Source organism: Solea senegalensis, linkage group LG17 (assembly GCF_019176455.1).
Source record: "Solea senegalensis isolate Sse05_10M linkage group LG17, IFAPA_SoseM_1, whole genome shotgun sequence".
In the NCBI taxonomy this organism is placed as follows: domain Eukaryota; kingdom Metazoa; phylum Chordata; class Actinopteri; order Pleuronectiformes; family Soleidae; genus Solea; species Solea senegalensis.
This window is the reverse complement of record NC_058037.1, coordinates 8,570,323-8,583,839: the sequence shown is the minus strand read 5'-3', so window position 1 is coordinate 8,583,839 and position 13,517 is coordinate 8,570,323. Positions and strand designations below refer to the sequence as shown.

Below are 13,517 nucleotides of genomic sequence, written 5' to 3'. Positions count from 1 at the left end.
CTTTGAGTCCTCACTTTTTTATAATCTTTACAATCCCTATTTAACTTTCTTTTATACTTTTTTTTTTCCCCTTTGTCTTCAGTTAAATCTCCTATTACTTTTACAAATGAATATGCACAGTAACACCCATGCCAATAGGAGCGGGAAGATTCTTTTAGGAAGTGTGTTACCTATAATCAAATCAGGTTTGAAATAGCCACCCCTCGCCTTTAAAGAGTTTCCTTCATGTGAAAATCTCCTTTATTGCATGTCTGTGTAATTGACTGAAACGGTGTGCCAATGTTGAATGATAGTTGCTACTTCTCTGACCCATATCAAAGCCAAATCAGTTGAGGCACAGCTTGTGTCATGGTCTCATATTCACTCTGTGGAAACCTCAACTCCTGGACTGCAGAATTAACTCCATTTCCACTCCCCAAATTATTTCACGACTTGAGGCATGACATTCTCTCAAAGAACCCAAACAAGAGTTTCAGTAAAGCCAATCAATCACCTGCTGATGACAAATAATATGTCTGTATGCAAACTGATGGGCGTCTTCTCTGTTTTTTTTTTTTGAGTTTACCAAGGAATTGTCTGATTTAAAAATGTCTTATTTCTCTCTTTCTCTCTCTCTCTTTGAGGTAAAGGTGGTGGTTGTGGGTTGGGCTTGGTGGTGAATGCTAAGGGCTTGTCGTAGCATCTTTAAGTTTCTTATTCTCGGGTGGGAAGGGGTGATGTGTGGGTTCACGTTCAGTGTGTTATTTACAAAAGTGATTGTACTGTTTTGTATTGTTGTGTAGGAAAAGTGTTATGTATGCATATTTTCAATAAAACATTCAGGGTTTTGAAAACAAAAAACAAAAAACAAAAGAACACAGTCCATGGAAATTTGATGGGGCAAGACATGATGAAAGTGACCCATCAGAAAACATCTCTCCCACCCCACACAACTATGGGTGGACAGATCCAGATTGTTCTAATGAAGAGTCCTGTTTTTAACGGAAAGTATGTGTTGAGGTGGAAAACACTGTGCTGAATCTGTGTCAAACCTCTGCTTTGTTTTCAGTCATCATTTCTCTGTCAGAGCAGCTGGTTTAGGGGTGAAATCCAATGCCAGAATTTGGAATGAGAACAACAATTGTTAATAAACTAACGTTATTTTATGTAAGCCTTGTTGTTGGCTACAAGTGTTTATTGACACTAGATACTGGTGTAAGCTTGAAGACCTATGGAATAAATCACATGCATTGATGCAGACATGTATTTGAAATAAAATCATGAATCTGAAAAACAAACAAAAATCAGGAGATTTAACTTGTTTTTCCAGATAGTGAATGTGACTATTTTTAATGTCCTGGTTACATACTGTATTATTGCTGATGTTGTCATGTGATTCTTTCTGAATATAAAGCAGATTATGTGCGCCACCTGGTGGTATATTTCCAAATCTAGTCATATTCTAATAGTATCTTATTTAAGGCATCCGTTTGGGTAATATCACATATTGAAATCTGTAACTGAAGCACATAACCAGTCTTTCAGGTCTGAAGCTACAGCAGTTTTCCATTGTCTCAAGAGAATTCTGAAAGCTGTGACCAAACCTTAATAACAGAAAATGTCCCGTTTGTACAGGCCTGCATTTTCTTTTTTCTTTTTTTCTTTTTTTTTTAATCTCCACAAAGCAAGTTGTGTTTGTTTGTGAGGAGCATTAATCGACTTTTCTGGGGAAATCGGTTATTTTTATTCACAAGAAAATTGGATTTTATGAATATATGATATGATTATTAGAGACGTAATATTATATGAATTATATTTTTTACTGCAGAAGCCCGTCAGACATGATGGTTTTGTTTTGTTTTGCTCCATCTGGAAGGGGAGGGGCGTCCACACTGACGTCACAGATAACATATATATATATACACAAATATATATATATATATATATATATATATATATATATATATATATATATGTATATATATATATATATGTATATATATATATACACATATACATATATACATATATAATTTCTGTCTTATTTTTTTCACGGCCATTTGTGTAACACCTTGTATTAAGATACAATAACAAGATACAAATATGTAAACCAGTCTCTGTGAATGACTAGTTCATAAAGCTGTACAGAACAGTGACAAGGGGTGGATTCCTTGATTAGTCCACCCTTGATTAGCAGTTTATTTTACTTTCTTTTAATTAATCTAGTAATGAACTATTTGGCACTTCATGTTAGTTACAAAGTGCTTTGTCTTTATATACAAAACAAAAAGTAAACGAAATAATGAGCAATTCAAAACAGCACCAGATGCAAAAATGGCTGAAGGAAAAAAACACTGGTCCCAGTTTTTCCAATGATTTCTATTCCTTGGTGAAAGTAAAACCAAATATCTTTGACATCGTAAACTGTCACATTTAACTACACCGACTTGAAGACTTTACTGTCTTCAGGCACGTCATTGTGACTGAATTAATAAGAATCTAAAATAGATGAACCTAAAAAGAAAATAAGATGTGGTGCAGTTTTATACTATTGTCATTTGTTATCTTTGTCATTTTAATGTACACCTGCGTTATGTAGAGGTATTTCTACCAAACTGTACTGTCATTGGCGACGATCCAAACATGGATTAAACCTCAGATTTGCCTCACTGATTTTTCAAAGCCTTTGTCAGAATAGGCAGCGCTTCCTGTTTATACTAAGAAAGTTCATTTTCAGCCTCACTGCATCCTGTGCCTCACTTTCAGGTTGCGCCCACATGAAGGGGTAGATTGTAAAGGTAGAAATTGACCAGAGCTCTGTGTATGTGTGTGTGTGTGTGTGTTGTACGCGACCTGGGTTTGGTATAACTTTTTCTGTATGTGTGTGTCTCTGCAGCTACTCCTGAATAGAGGTGATGAAGGTGTGGACATGGACTCACAGTCCTGCACAGATCACTCCATCCTGTCCATCTTTGACGATCCCACAGTCGCATCGGAGGTCAGTGTTAAAGGCCAATTGTTGGATTTTACGTCCTGCTCCTATGTTGCTCATTGATGTGGTTGTGTGACTATTGAAGATGACTGTGACCTGGATGACTGTCACACAAACAATGATAAATATGTTATTTATCACGATTACCATAAATGGCCAAACTGAATTTATGAACACAAGCTTCTACATACGATACATTTAATTGTTTTTGTTAAATTGTAGCAGCTATACTAATACTGAATCATCCTGCACCTCCCCCTTCTTCTGCTGCTCTAATATGGAATTAGATTTGTGTCAATATTTTCAAGCAACACTTTTCACGAAGTAAGCAACACTTTATGAATTGAGCAAACAAAAATGAATGAATTTGTTCATAAGATGTGTGTGTTTTGTTTCCAGGGTAAGAGTGGAGTGGAGGAGGAGAATGAGTCCTTGCTGTCAGCTTTGACCGAGATGCTGGACAGCGTGGAGGACGACGATGGGACCCTGTCTCCTTTTGATGTTCTGCCAGACACCAAACTCCTCACCAGCACAGGGAGCAGGGACATTTCAGTGGTGTGTACATGATATAAAACTGTAGTGCATGACACACTATGTCCGTTATATCCACAGGAATGTACACAGGAAGCGACAACAATATTGCGCTAGTAAAGCAAGACGGCTGGTTGAAGTTAGACTGAAAACAAATAAATTCTACTGCTCAAAAAACCCAGTTATTCAGCAGGTTGACGGCTAGAAAGTCCCCAAATCACTAATAACCTGCCATTTATTTTAAACGACTGGTCAAAGTTATGTTGTTGTTAAGAATGCAAAGCCTTATGACTACTTGTATAATTATGACACACATTTTAAACTAAATATGCTGAACAATTTGGTAGTGACTTCCAATTTTCCTGCTTTTGAAAGATTAGACAGTCAAGGTTTAATCCATTCTTTCCTTCTCTTTAGGTGAATTTACTCAGTGGCAGAGCTACACCAGGACCCAAATTACCAAACACAATTTTCACAAATAAAAGAAGAGGAAAAAAGGAAGATGTGAACAAAATTCACTGCAACAGCCTCCCACACATGCTCACACAGCAAACCCCAACAGTCTGTCACTCCAAAACTGACAAGGTGGAGAAAGAAGTCGAGGTTTTCACCTCAACCTCTCTCGTCAACCTGGTTAAGCTCATGCACCCGTATTGTCTGAAGCTGCATGTGGAGGAGGAGAGCACACAGAGGAAGAACTGCACATTATTCACCCAGGGAGAGGTGTGGAGGTACGAGAGGCCCACTGAAGAGAGCGATGAAGAGATAAATGTTGTGTCAGATGACGAGGAACCTGTGAAAGAGACAAAGCGGAATGGGGAGAGAGATGAAGAGAGAGATGATGGGAGATTTCTGAAGAGTGTGCTGGTGAATGGAAACTCACCCAGAGCGCCACCATCCAGAAAGAAGAAAAGAGTGAGCTTTGGCCCCATTCAAGTGGCTTCTTTTAACACATCGGAAGAGGAGAGTTTGAATGAGACAAATGACACAGGTGAGGCTGTGTCACTTCCCCCAAACAGCCCACAGGCACTTGTAAATTCAGCTGGGCCAGCACTCGAACATCAAGCAACGTGCTCAGAGGAGAAGTGTGACAAAGAGGATGCGGTGCCACCAAAAGGTGAGACAAAGGCAAAATCACTGAGCCTCCAACAGTACAGACAGCTTCGCCAGAAGAGACAGCCCCTGGTGGAGAAAAAAGGTAACAACGCAACCAAGTGGCCCTCTGTTCCTGAACCCCCCACGGAGTTGACCCCCATCCTCTGTTTCGTGGCACAAAAGACAGCACATCAATATCCAGACTTATCTAGCACTCATCACCAACAACATAAACCCGGAAACAAGACTCTTTCCCATCATGCCCCTCTTTCACTGAGGCCAAGCTCCTCTCAGGTAAAAGCATCAACTCCTCTGAACTGCCGCAGATTAAAGCGCCCAAGACCTCAATCCAAATCCCTCTCACCTGATAGTCCACTGCCAGATGCCACAGCTCACCCACATGTGAAGATCCCCAAAGGCATCAAAAGTCCTGTAAAGAAACCATCGTTGGTCAGTAGCGATCCTCCCAACCCCGTCCTCGTCCCCCTGCCAGTTTGTCAAACAGCATCACCAGCCACTGCCCTCTTGTCACCAGAGTCTAAAGTGGAGTTCACCACTGTAGACTCTGAAAGCTCCAAACCCTCACAAAAACCCCAACGGGAATCCTCAGCGTCTTCTCTTCAAAAACTGCCGTCGTCCTCGGAGCAAAAACCTCAGCTGCTGCTAGTAAAGCAACACAGCCCCAACCTCCTGCAGGACAGTCGAACCAAAATAGTCTCAGGTGTATCCTTCAGATGTCCACTACCACCTCCACCGCTATGTCCTCCTGCCACGATACAAACTCAGTCTGACTCAGAGAAAATCGAGCTGGAACCAAAGATTCCTCACTTACCAAGTGCAGTCACAGTGAAGCAAATAAGGTGTTCCTCCTCCTCCTCCTCCTCCACGCCAACTTCACTCACAGATGCTCCCATTCAGATGAAGAGGGCGGTGTCTTCTACTGAGGAAACACAGGCCACTCTTCAGGTTGACTGTCCAGCACAGAGTGCAATATCTGCCTCAGGTAAACTGATGAAACTGTCATGACTCAGATAACAGATTCATAGCAAACGATAAACCAGTCATTTCTGAGGCCATAGTCTGACTAAGACAGGCAATCGGATAAACTTGTGCGAGTATACATGCAGGGGAGACGATGGCCTCCGTAGGTGGTGCTGTATCTCTCTATAAGCTTGTGCGTATTGCATCAGTTTCCTGATGACCGTTGCATCACAGAAAAAGAAGCAGCTCACAGCGGTGAGATGGATTGTTGTGGTTCTGTATTTATTTTCTGTATTGTTTAATCATATTGGATCCAAAAGTGAGTCTTCTCTGTAGTACTACATGGTCTCCTACTTCCAGGTCAAACAATTGGTTATTGCAGTCTAAGCATATACATCCACAAGTAATCAGACTATGACTCACATTATCCAGGTATGTTAGTCCAACTAAGACTAGCTCGATTTCAGTTGGACTAATGTGTTTACATGACATTCAGAGATCTGACCGTCATGATCGCCCTCGCTGAGGTCACATAAACACACCGAGAGGTTTGCATGGAAGTATCCTGCTCCTTCTCCTCTCCCGACAACCATGTAATTCAAACGTTATTTCTGAGAAAATTACTTTAAATCACATGTTCACTATATGTTGCTGTTCTTTCACTTCAGGAATTGTAGCCACTGATCTGACCAGCCTGCTGGAGCAGTTTGAGGAAACACAAGGTGAGTGCTCAAGACGACTGGTTAATTGTTTATTTAAATGTTGACATCCGTTTGTTGTGTAATCGCTCTTTCTTCTTCCTGCTGCAGCTAAAGAGGAGAGAGTTTGTGAGAATGCGATTAGTACGACTCCAGCTTCACGCCTACAGACAGACGGACACCTGGAGCTGCAAGGAAATCTGTCCGTGGCTTCAAAAAAGACCTCCAGAATATCCACAACCTCCTCAGTGGAATCACTTGAACTACAGTCTCTCAGGAATCCGCCACAACTCAAGCCACTGGAGCGCGTGGACGTCCCAGAGCCCCTCGGCACTGAAATCATCCTCAGCACTCAGCAGGAGCAGCCTGCAAAACGCAAGACTTCCACATCCAAAGCCATTCAGATCATTGACCCACGCCCGCTACCATCCAGGAAAACTCACGTTAGCACTTCAGAGCCTCCTCCTCCTCACGTGTACTTATCTGTATGCGCTGATCACGACTACTGTAGGTCTGTGGATCATTCACTGACAGGTGCTACACAGCATAGCAGAACTAAGCCTTCTCCACTCAAGGATGTTTCTAAGATTACTCATGAATTTCAGGTAAATTCTTTGGACTCAGGTGCTGCTGCTGCTGCTGCTGCTGAGTGGAACACACAGACCTCAACTGGACACACAAAGTGTGTGACACAACATCACTCTGATCAACCCACAGCCAGATCAAAGACTAGCTCGTTCACAGAAGGAGCTTTGCACTTTTCAGACTGTGCTGCTGCTGCTGCTACTGCTGCTACTACTACTACTACTACAGGGGATAAAAGTGACGATAAGGCAGCTCCATACACTCTTCCTACCCCTCCACCCAGCCCTCCTAACAGAGGGAGGGAGAGGAGGAGATATCAGAGAAGATCCCCTCGTTCTGACTCTAGCTCCAGCTCACACTGCTCGTCCTGCTCCTGCTCCTCATCATCGTCTTCCTCCAGCACATCTCGCTCTCCAAAAAGACGGAGGTAATCGTCTCCTATCCACCATTTGTCAGCACTGCTCTCTTGTTTGTCTTCTGTGACTCATTCCAAATTGTCAATATGCAGGCTCCATCACAGGCGCTCAGAGAGCAGCTCCTGTTCCTCGTCCCCCTGTCGCTCCATCTCCCGCTCACCACCTCGACGCTACAGGCTCGCCCGGTCCAGGTCAACATGCAGTAGGTCCAGATCCAGGTCTTGGTCACAGTCCAGGTCCCCATCTAGATCCAGATCACCGTCCCCGCGGGTTTGCCTCAGGCAGTGGAAAGATGTTTACAGGTTTGTCCATATATTATAATGTTCTTTGCCAGAGATTCCCAGATTTCAGAGTTTGAGGCCGTCCAAACATCCAAGACAAATAAACGAGGCCCATGTCCACATTTATGTACTGAAACTAAAATATCACGTACCAATGAATGATCACATAAATAACTACACATTCAGTATTAGGGCTGCTCGATTCTGGAAAAAGGAATATTTCAAACACTTTTTGAATTGACCTTAGAATAACAATAAATGATTTTATATTTTACATATCTTTACTCACGCTGTTTGATCATTTAAATGAGAACACTAAGACATGAGACCTTATACTTTAATATCGTAATTAAACACAGAATGAAAAACAACTTGGGGAGCAAAATGGGAGCATTTTCTTTTCTGTTTTTTTTAAAGAATAGTCTAAGGCCCACCTGCAATACCTCCAAGGTCCACTAGTTGGCTGCAACCCACACTTTAGGAAACACTGGTTTAGATAAGTGATTAATATCAGCTTCTTTTTCTGACTATACTGGATTTAATTGTGAGTAAACACTGAGCACAAGATGACCAGTGGTATAATATTTGGTCATTACAAAACTGTGTCCACTGGATGGCGCCATTGGGTAATTTTTCTTTTTGCCTAGACATACCAAATCCAAATTCTTCTCCTTCTCTTTAATTGATTTTTTCCCCCACTATTTTATTAAAATTAAGAAGCTATTATTATGCAGCTGTTTACCCACATATATTAGATCTTGCATACGTTTGATCTATGCTGTAATAAATCTGTAATAACTCTGTTTTTCCCTCATCACAGCAGCAAAGAGTCCAGGAGGCTCAGGAGAGAAAACGAGATGAGGATTCAAAAACTTAAAGCCATAGTGAGTAAAAAGACTGCAGCATGTCACTGTTGTGTTTCTTAAAGACGAAGAGTAATGAGTGGTGAGTGAATCTAAAAAAAAATCCCCTGGAACAGGATGAGCGCAGGGTGGTGTACGTGGGTCGTATCGGCAGGTCGATGACACACGGCGAACTGAGAGAGCGCTTCACTCAGTTTGGAGAGGTGGAGTGTGTGTCGCTTCACTTCAGAGACAGAGGGTACGTAGCAACAGTTCAAACTATGCTTTCATTTTCTCTGTGGTGACTTTGTTTTTGTGTGTATTACTACTGAATATTGTGCACCTCTGGTTCCCACAGTGACCACTACGGCTTTGTCACGTTCTACAACATGGACGATGCCTTCGCAGCCATCGATAATGGCTACAAATTGAGGAAGCCCGACGAGCTGCCGTTTGACCTTTGCTTTGGCGGCAGACGACAGTTCTGCAACTCCAACTACGCAGATCTCGGTGAGACTCCAAAAGCACAGACCAGGACACGTCACTCGCGACACTTAAGAAAGAGCATTTGCAGGATTATTCAACTATTACTGTTCACCAGAGGAAGCATCATAAAATTCCTGATCATTTCACATAGTATGGAGTAACGTCAGCTTTTCACTTAGAAAGAAAGAAGAAGAAAGAAAATCCAATTTGCCTGCAGTCAAAACAGGGTTTAGGAACTGAGTTAACACCTGCACTAAATAGCTGTCAGTGTAGTAAATCCACATCAGCTAAAACACAATTATATTACCATTGCTTTGAAAGCCTCAGGCGCAGTGCTAACACAACCTTAATGTTCTAATAATGTGAATGTCCACTGAACATAAGAATGAGCCTGTAAATGTCTCTCTCTCTCTTGTCCTCAGACGCGTCCAGAGACGCTGACTCGTCTGCTGCCATGAACAGGTTTAAGGATGTGGACTTTGATTCGTTGTTGAAACAAGCCCAGAGAGGATTAAACACGTAGCACATCGGTGAACTGGATGAGCAACAACGATGAGAAGAACTCTCTCCGTGAACTTCAGAGGGTTTTTCTCGCTCGTGTTTATGTAGCAAATATTTGTATGTCAGTGTTGTTGTTTTTTTTTTCCATGTTTTGACTCTTAATATGCATGCAGTTTTCATGTCTGCAGTAAATATAAACTTATGGAGCACTCTTTATTTGAACTCATGGTATTAATGGAACCAGTTGAATATTATTATTATATAATTTTTTTTACATTCCATAACACTAGTAAAGATTTATGTATTTTAAAAAGAAAATAAAGACTTGTGTTTACCGATAAACTGTCAGCCACTCATTGTTTAGCCACTGGTGAACATGTGCGTTGTTATTGTGGACTTACATTAAACCACTTTGTTCTGCAGCCAAAAGTCTTAATGTTACTCTCATGTATTATTATTTAAATGTCCGTAACACAGCAGATCAAACTCTTTGTAGCTAGTTATTGTTGATCCTGAGCAAACGCCGTAGTTTAATGAAGGTGAAACGCAAACATCAGAGCTGTGACAAGGAAGTTACACCCTGGAAATTTAAAACCCATGCCTTTTATCTTGTGACCTTTAAAAAAAAGGCTCAATGATTCACAAGCGTAAGAGCTATTATTATCAGTCACTTGTTAATTCCCATTGTTAAATGGGTGCGGTGCCATAATGAATTCATTCAACCATTGTGATGACCCCACTGTGTGTCTGCCTCCAGTAAAGAGGATGGAGACTTCCGAGAGATTGAGGGTGGAAGACAGATGGGTATAGGGAGATAAGGTCATATTTTAAGATATGACTGATAAGACATGACATCTAGGCGTAACAGAATACAGAAGTCCTGCAAATCTGGATAAGCAGTGTTGTAAATTAAATTCTTAAAATAAAACCTTTGTTTGAAAATCAAATATTTACACTGAGATGCTGCCTCACTGACAAACTAACAGCTTAATGTATGTTTAAAGGTCCAGTGTGTGTGTGTGTGTGTGTGTGTGTGTCTGTGTGTGAGGGGGGGCATGTATGTTATTGTTTAAGGGTTATTGTTTAAGGGTCATATAATTGTTTTATTGTGTTTGTAGCATTAAAATAAGACTTTTATATGTACCTTAGGCAAGGGTCTTGCTTTACTGAGGCCACCATCTTGTGCTGCCATGTTTCTACAGTAGCATGAACGGTCAAACCAGCCAGAGCACATGAAAAACTTGATCTATGAAAAACAATGAAGAACATCTGGTGTGTGAAAGGCACAGAGCAGAGGAGTCCCCCATTGTTACAATGTGCAGCCTCACCATTAGATGTCACCGGGTTTTACACACTGGACCTTTAATTCTGTATATATAGGCCAGTGGGCTGATGGATCGTGTAATCACAGCTGATAAATGTATCAAACCTCACAGCTTTATTGACACCACTACACATGACAGCAGGTTCAACCTTATGACAAGTCACGATTAATCACTGTCATTTAGCACAGATATTGAGTCAGTCCAAAGCCGTGGCATGGCACTATGGTGTAAGGCAGTCTAGCAGCTTCCGTGTTGTCTGTGTCTGTCTGGCTTTGGTCACTGGGCAGGTCTGGTGCTGCGTCTTGGGCTGGGACCTTATATCTTGTGATCCGCTCCCCTGCTGAATAATTTAATAATCAGCCAAAGACGGTCCTGCATTATTTACGCAGCCAAAGGTGACAATGCTAATGCCAAAATGCGCCTTGCGACCATTGTGTCGTCTTTTCGTGCCGTTCTCTGTCTGTGGACGTCTTCAAACAAAATTTGCACTGTTGTGGAGATACTGCAGAACTGTCATGACCCAGAATAGATCACTTGTCACCGCAGACAGTGCTCACATGTAAAAAAAAAAAATCTTGTGTGACTTCTTTTGTGATTTCTGAGCCAGTCCAAAATGATAGGTTGTAGAAAAATCTATTAAGACAATGAAACCTTAAGGTTTTAGTTTTAGTTAGTCTATGCTGTATCCATTTCTAGGGCAGTTCAACAAGCTCCCTCTATGTAGGCCACTGTGCTTCCCTTCAATGAGGAAATTCCTATCCTCAAAAAAAGAATTGCAAAACATGACACAATTATAAATTGTGTACATTCTGATATAAATTGGGCTGGATTTAATAACAAATTAATAAACTGTAGGCTATGTAACTACAATAATCACTGAAATTCACAAGGAAAGAGCACCCTCATGATAAGACACCTTAGATACAACCTGTTGTATTTATCCCTTTATCAAAGTGACACACAGTCTCTAACCCTTGGGGTAAATGGGGTGATTGTGCGTGTGTGTGTGTTGTGGCAGTGCATTGCAGTTGCCATGTCAACAGATTGAGAGTTTCAGGCGACTGCAGTGTAATAAAAGAGAGGGATTCTGAAAAGGAAGAGGACAGCCCTGTCATCTCTAGAGTGCAGAGACAATCAATATAGTTATTTAACCAAACAAAAACAAAGTGTTTTTAGCTGGCTATATGGACAGAATACCATTACTGTTTGCCTGTACAGGGAAAATCATAAATATGTTATACAAGAATGTTCCCATATCATTTTATCTCGGCTTTGGTGCCTTTTCTTGTAAAATGAGGCCCACAGTGTTATCACAGGAAATGGATCCCATGAGATTTCTCATTATCTTTAATGGATATCATATTCAAGTATGTGTAGTTGTGTATATCTAATGAAAAGAGTAGCTATTGGCGGGCTTGTGTTACAAATTTCAAGCCAAAAATGTGGTCCACATAGGGTCAGGTAAAAATCGGGGGTCTACAGTTTGTTAAATTCATCTTTGCGATAAGTACATTGGATGAATTAACGGCTGCAGCTAAAGTTACACAAAAATATACACAACAAGACCTCATAGTACATTCTTAGGCCTCTGCTGTGGGTCATGGATTACGATAAGAGTCTTTATTTAGCACAGCCAATCCTCATTAGACACAAACACATACGCATATGCATCACATATGCACTATTATCACAGCTACATTATTAGCATTATAGGGGTGGCGTACATGACAGCAACAATAAGAGGAGCCAGTCAACCAAATGGTTGATGTCAGTGCAGTCATCGTGCATTTGTCCTCAATCACAATAAGCAACAGGCGTCAACAGGGCCGCAGCTGTGGGCCTATTATTATCACGGTCAATCTGTACATAAATAGAAAAAAAATAGATTGTAAAGAGATCGCTTCATTAAATAAATAACATCCAAACTGTTAAAAACATGTTGCCATGCATTCAGTTGTTTCATTTGATTTTACTCACAATGCCTCAGATTCATTTTATTCAAAGAAATACTGGTTACAGAATGCATACAGTAATGTTTCTGTGACACAGGTGGTGAAAAAACAGGGTGATAATTATGTAGTGTGTGTGTGTGTGTGTGTGTGTGCTGCAGGCAGCCTGGGCATTGAGCTGCCCACCACACACAGACTACAACTAGTGATTAGTAATAATCTGTTTACAACCCCCCCACCCCCCAAACCACCCTAACCCTCCCAGCTGGCTGCCATTTTATGACCTTGAACATTCTCACAGGTTAAAACTGTCATCTCACCCTCATTTCTTACACATTCATGTCAACATAACTGGTTCTGAGCAGCAGACTCTGTGTCTGTTCTTTCTCTCTGTCTGTCTGTCTCTCTCTCTCTTTCTTTCTTCCTGCCATCCCTTGGTGTATTATGAAGCTGATTACAGATCAGTATCTACCTGCCCGAGACAAGACAAGGCCTTTTCAATATGATGGCCTTCTTCATATTCCATTATTGGAGGTGTCTGCCAATAATTGCTGCATTTCTCCCTGAATACACTCAGATGTGTCCTTGTTAAGCATCATCATCAGTGATGCAGCTTCAGGAACACAAAGGAAACTTAAATCTCTGGGCAATTCCTCAATTAAATGTACACACTGTACATCACAACTTTCCTAAATGTTACTAGAATGGACTCAGAACTGCTTTCTTCTGGCGATGGAATGAGCGGCAATACATAATTCTACACCTTCAAATGTGTTTTTATGGCCTGTCATGAAAGAAACATGTCGTTGTTTCACAGAGCCTTTTTGAGGGGGTTCAGATTAAGGATCTTGCCGGT

General features: G+C 41.2%; 1 protein-coding gene across 2 annotated transcripts; it reads left to right on the top strand.

The window, feature by feature from the left end:
- The first annotated feature begins 2,820 nt into the window (after positions 1-2,820).
- LOC122784555 (peroxisome proliferator-activated receptor gamma coactivator-related protein 1-like) lies at positions 2,821-9,809 on the top strand. Of its 2 annotated transcripts, none has more exons than XM_044049870.1 (10): positions 2,821-2,977; positions 3,371-3,526; positions 3,920-5,600; positions 6,247-6,300; positions 6,388-7,288; positions 7,370-7,579; positions 8,382-8,442; positions 8,538-8,659; positions 8,759-8,910; positions 9,309-9,809. In XM_044049870.1, the coding sequence occupies exons 1-10, from the start codon at positions 2,858-2,860 to the stop codon at positions 9,407-9,409; spliced, it is 3,558 nt and encodes a 1,185-aa protein (XP_043905805.1). In that variant the 5' UTR covers positions 2,821-2,857; the 3' UTR covers positions 9,410-9,809. The 2 variants fall into 2 exon arrangements, with proteins under 2 accessions (XP_043905805.1, XP_043905804.1); XM_044049869.1 differs by having other exon boundaries at positions 2,823-2,977; positions 8,379-8,442.
- Positions 9,810-13,517: the final 3,708 nt, after the last annotated feature.

Bases quoted from the DNA above. Each gene is read 5' to 3' on its own strand.
- LOC122784555 (XM_044049869.1), top strand. From the start codon at position 2,858: ATGTGTGTGTCTCTGCAGCTACTCCTGAATAGAGGTGATGAAGGTGTG. The intron at 6,301-6,387 runs GTGAGTGCTCAA...TTCCTGCTGCAG, and splicing joins GCAGTTTGAGGAAACACAAG to CTAAAGAGGAGAGAGTTTGT. The intron at 7,289-7,369 runs GTAATCGTCTCC...GTCAATATGCAG, and splicing joins CGCTCTCCAAAAAGACGGAG to GCTCCATCACAGGCGCTCAG.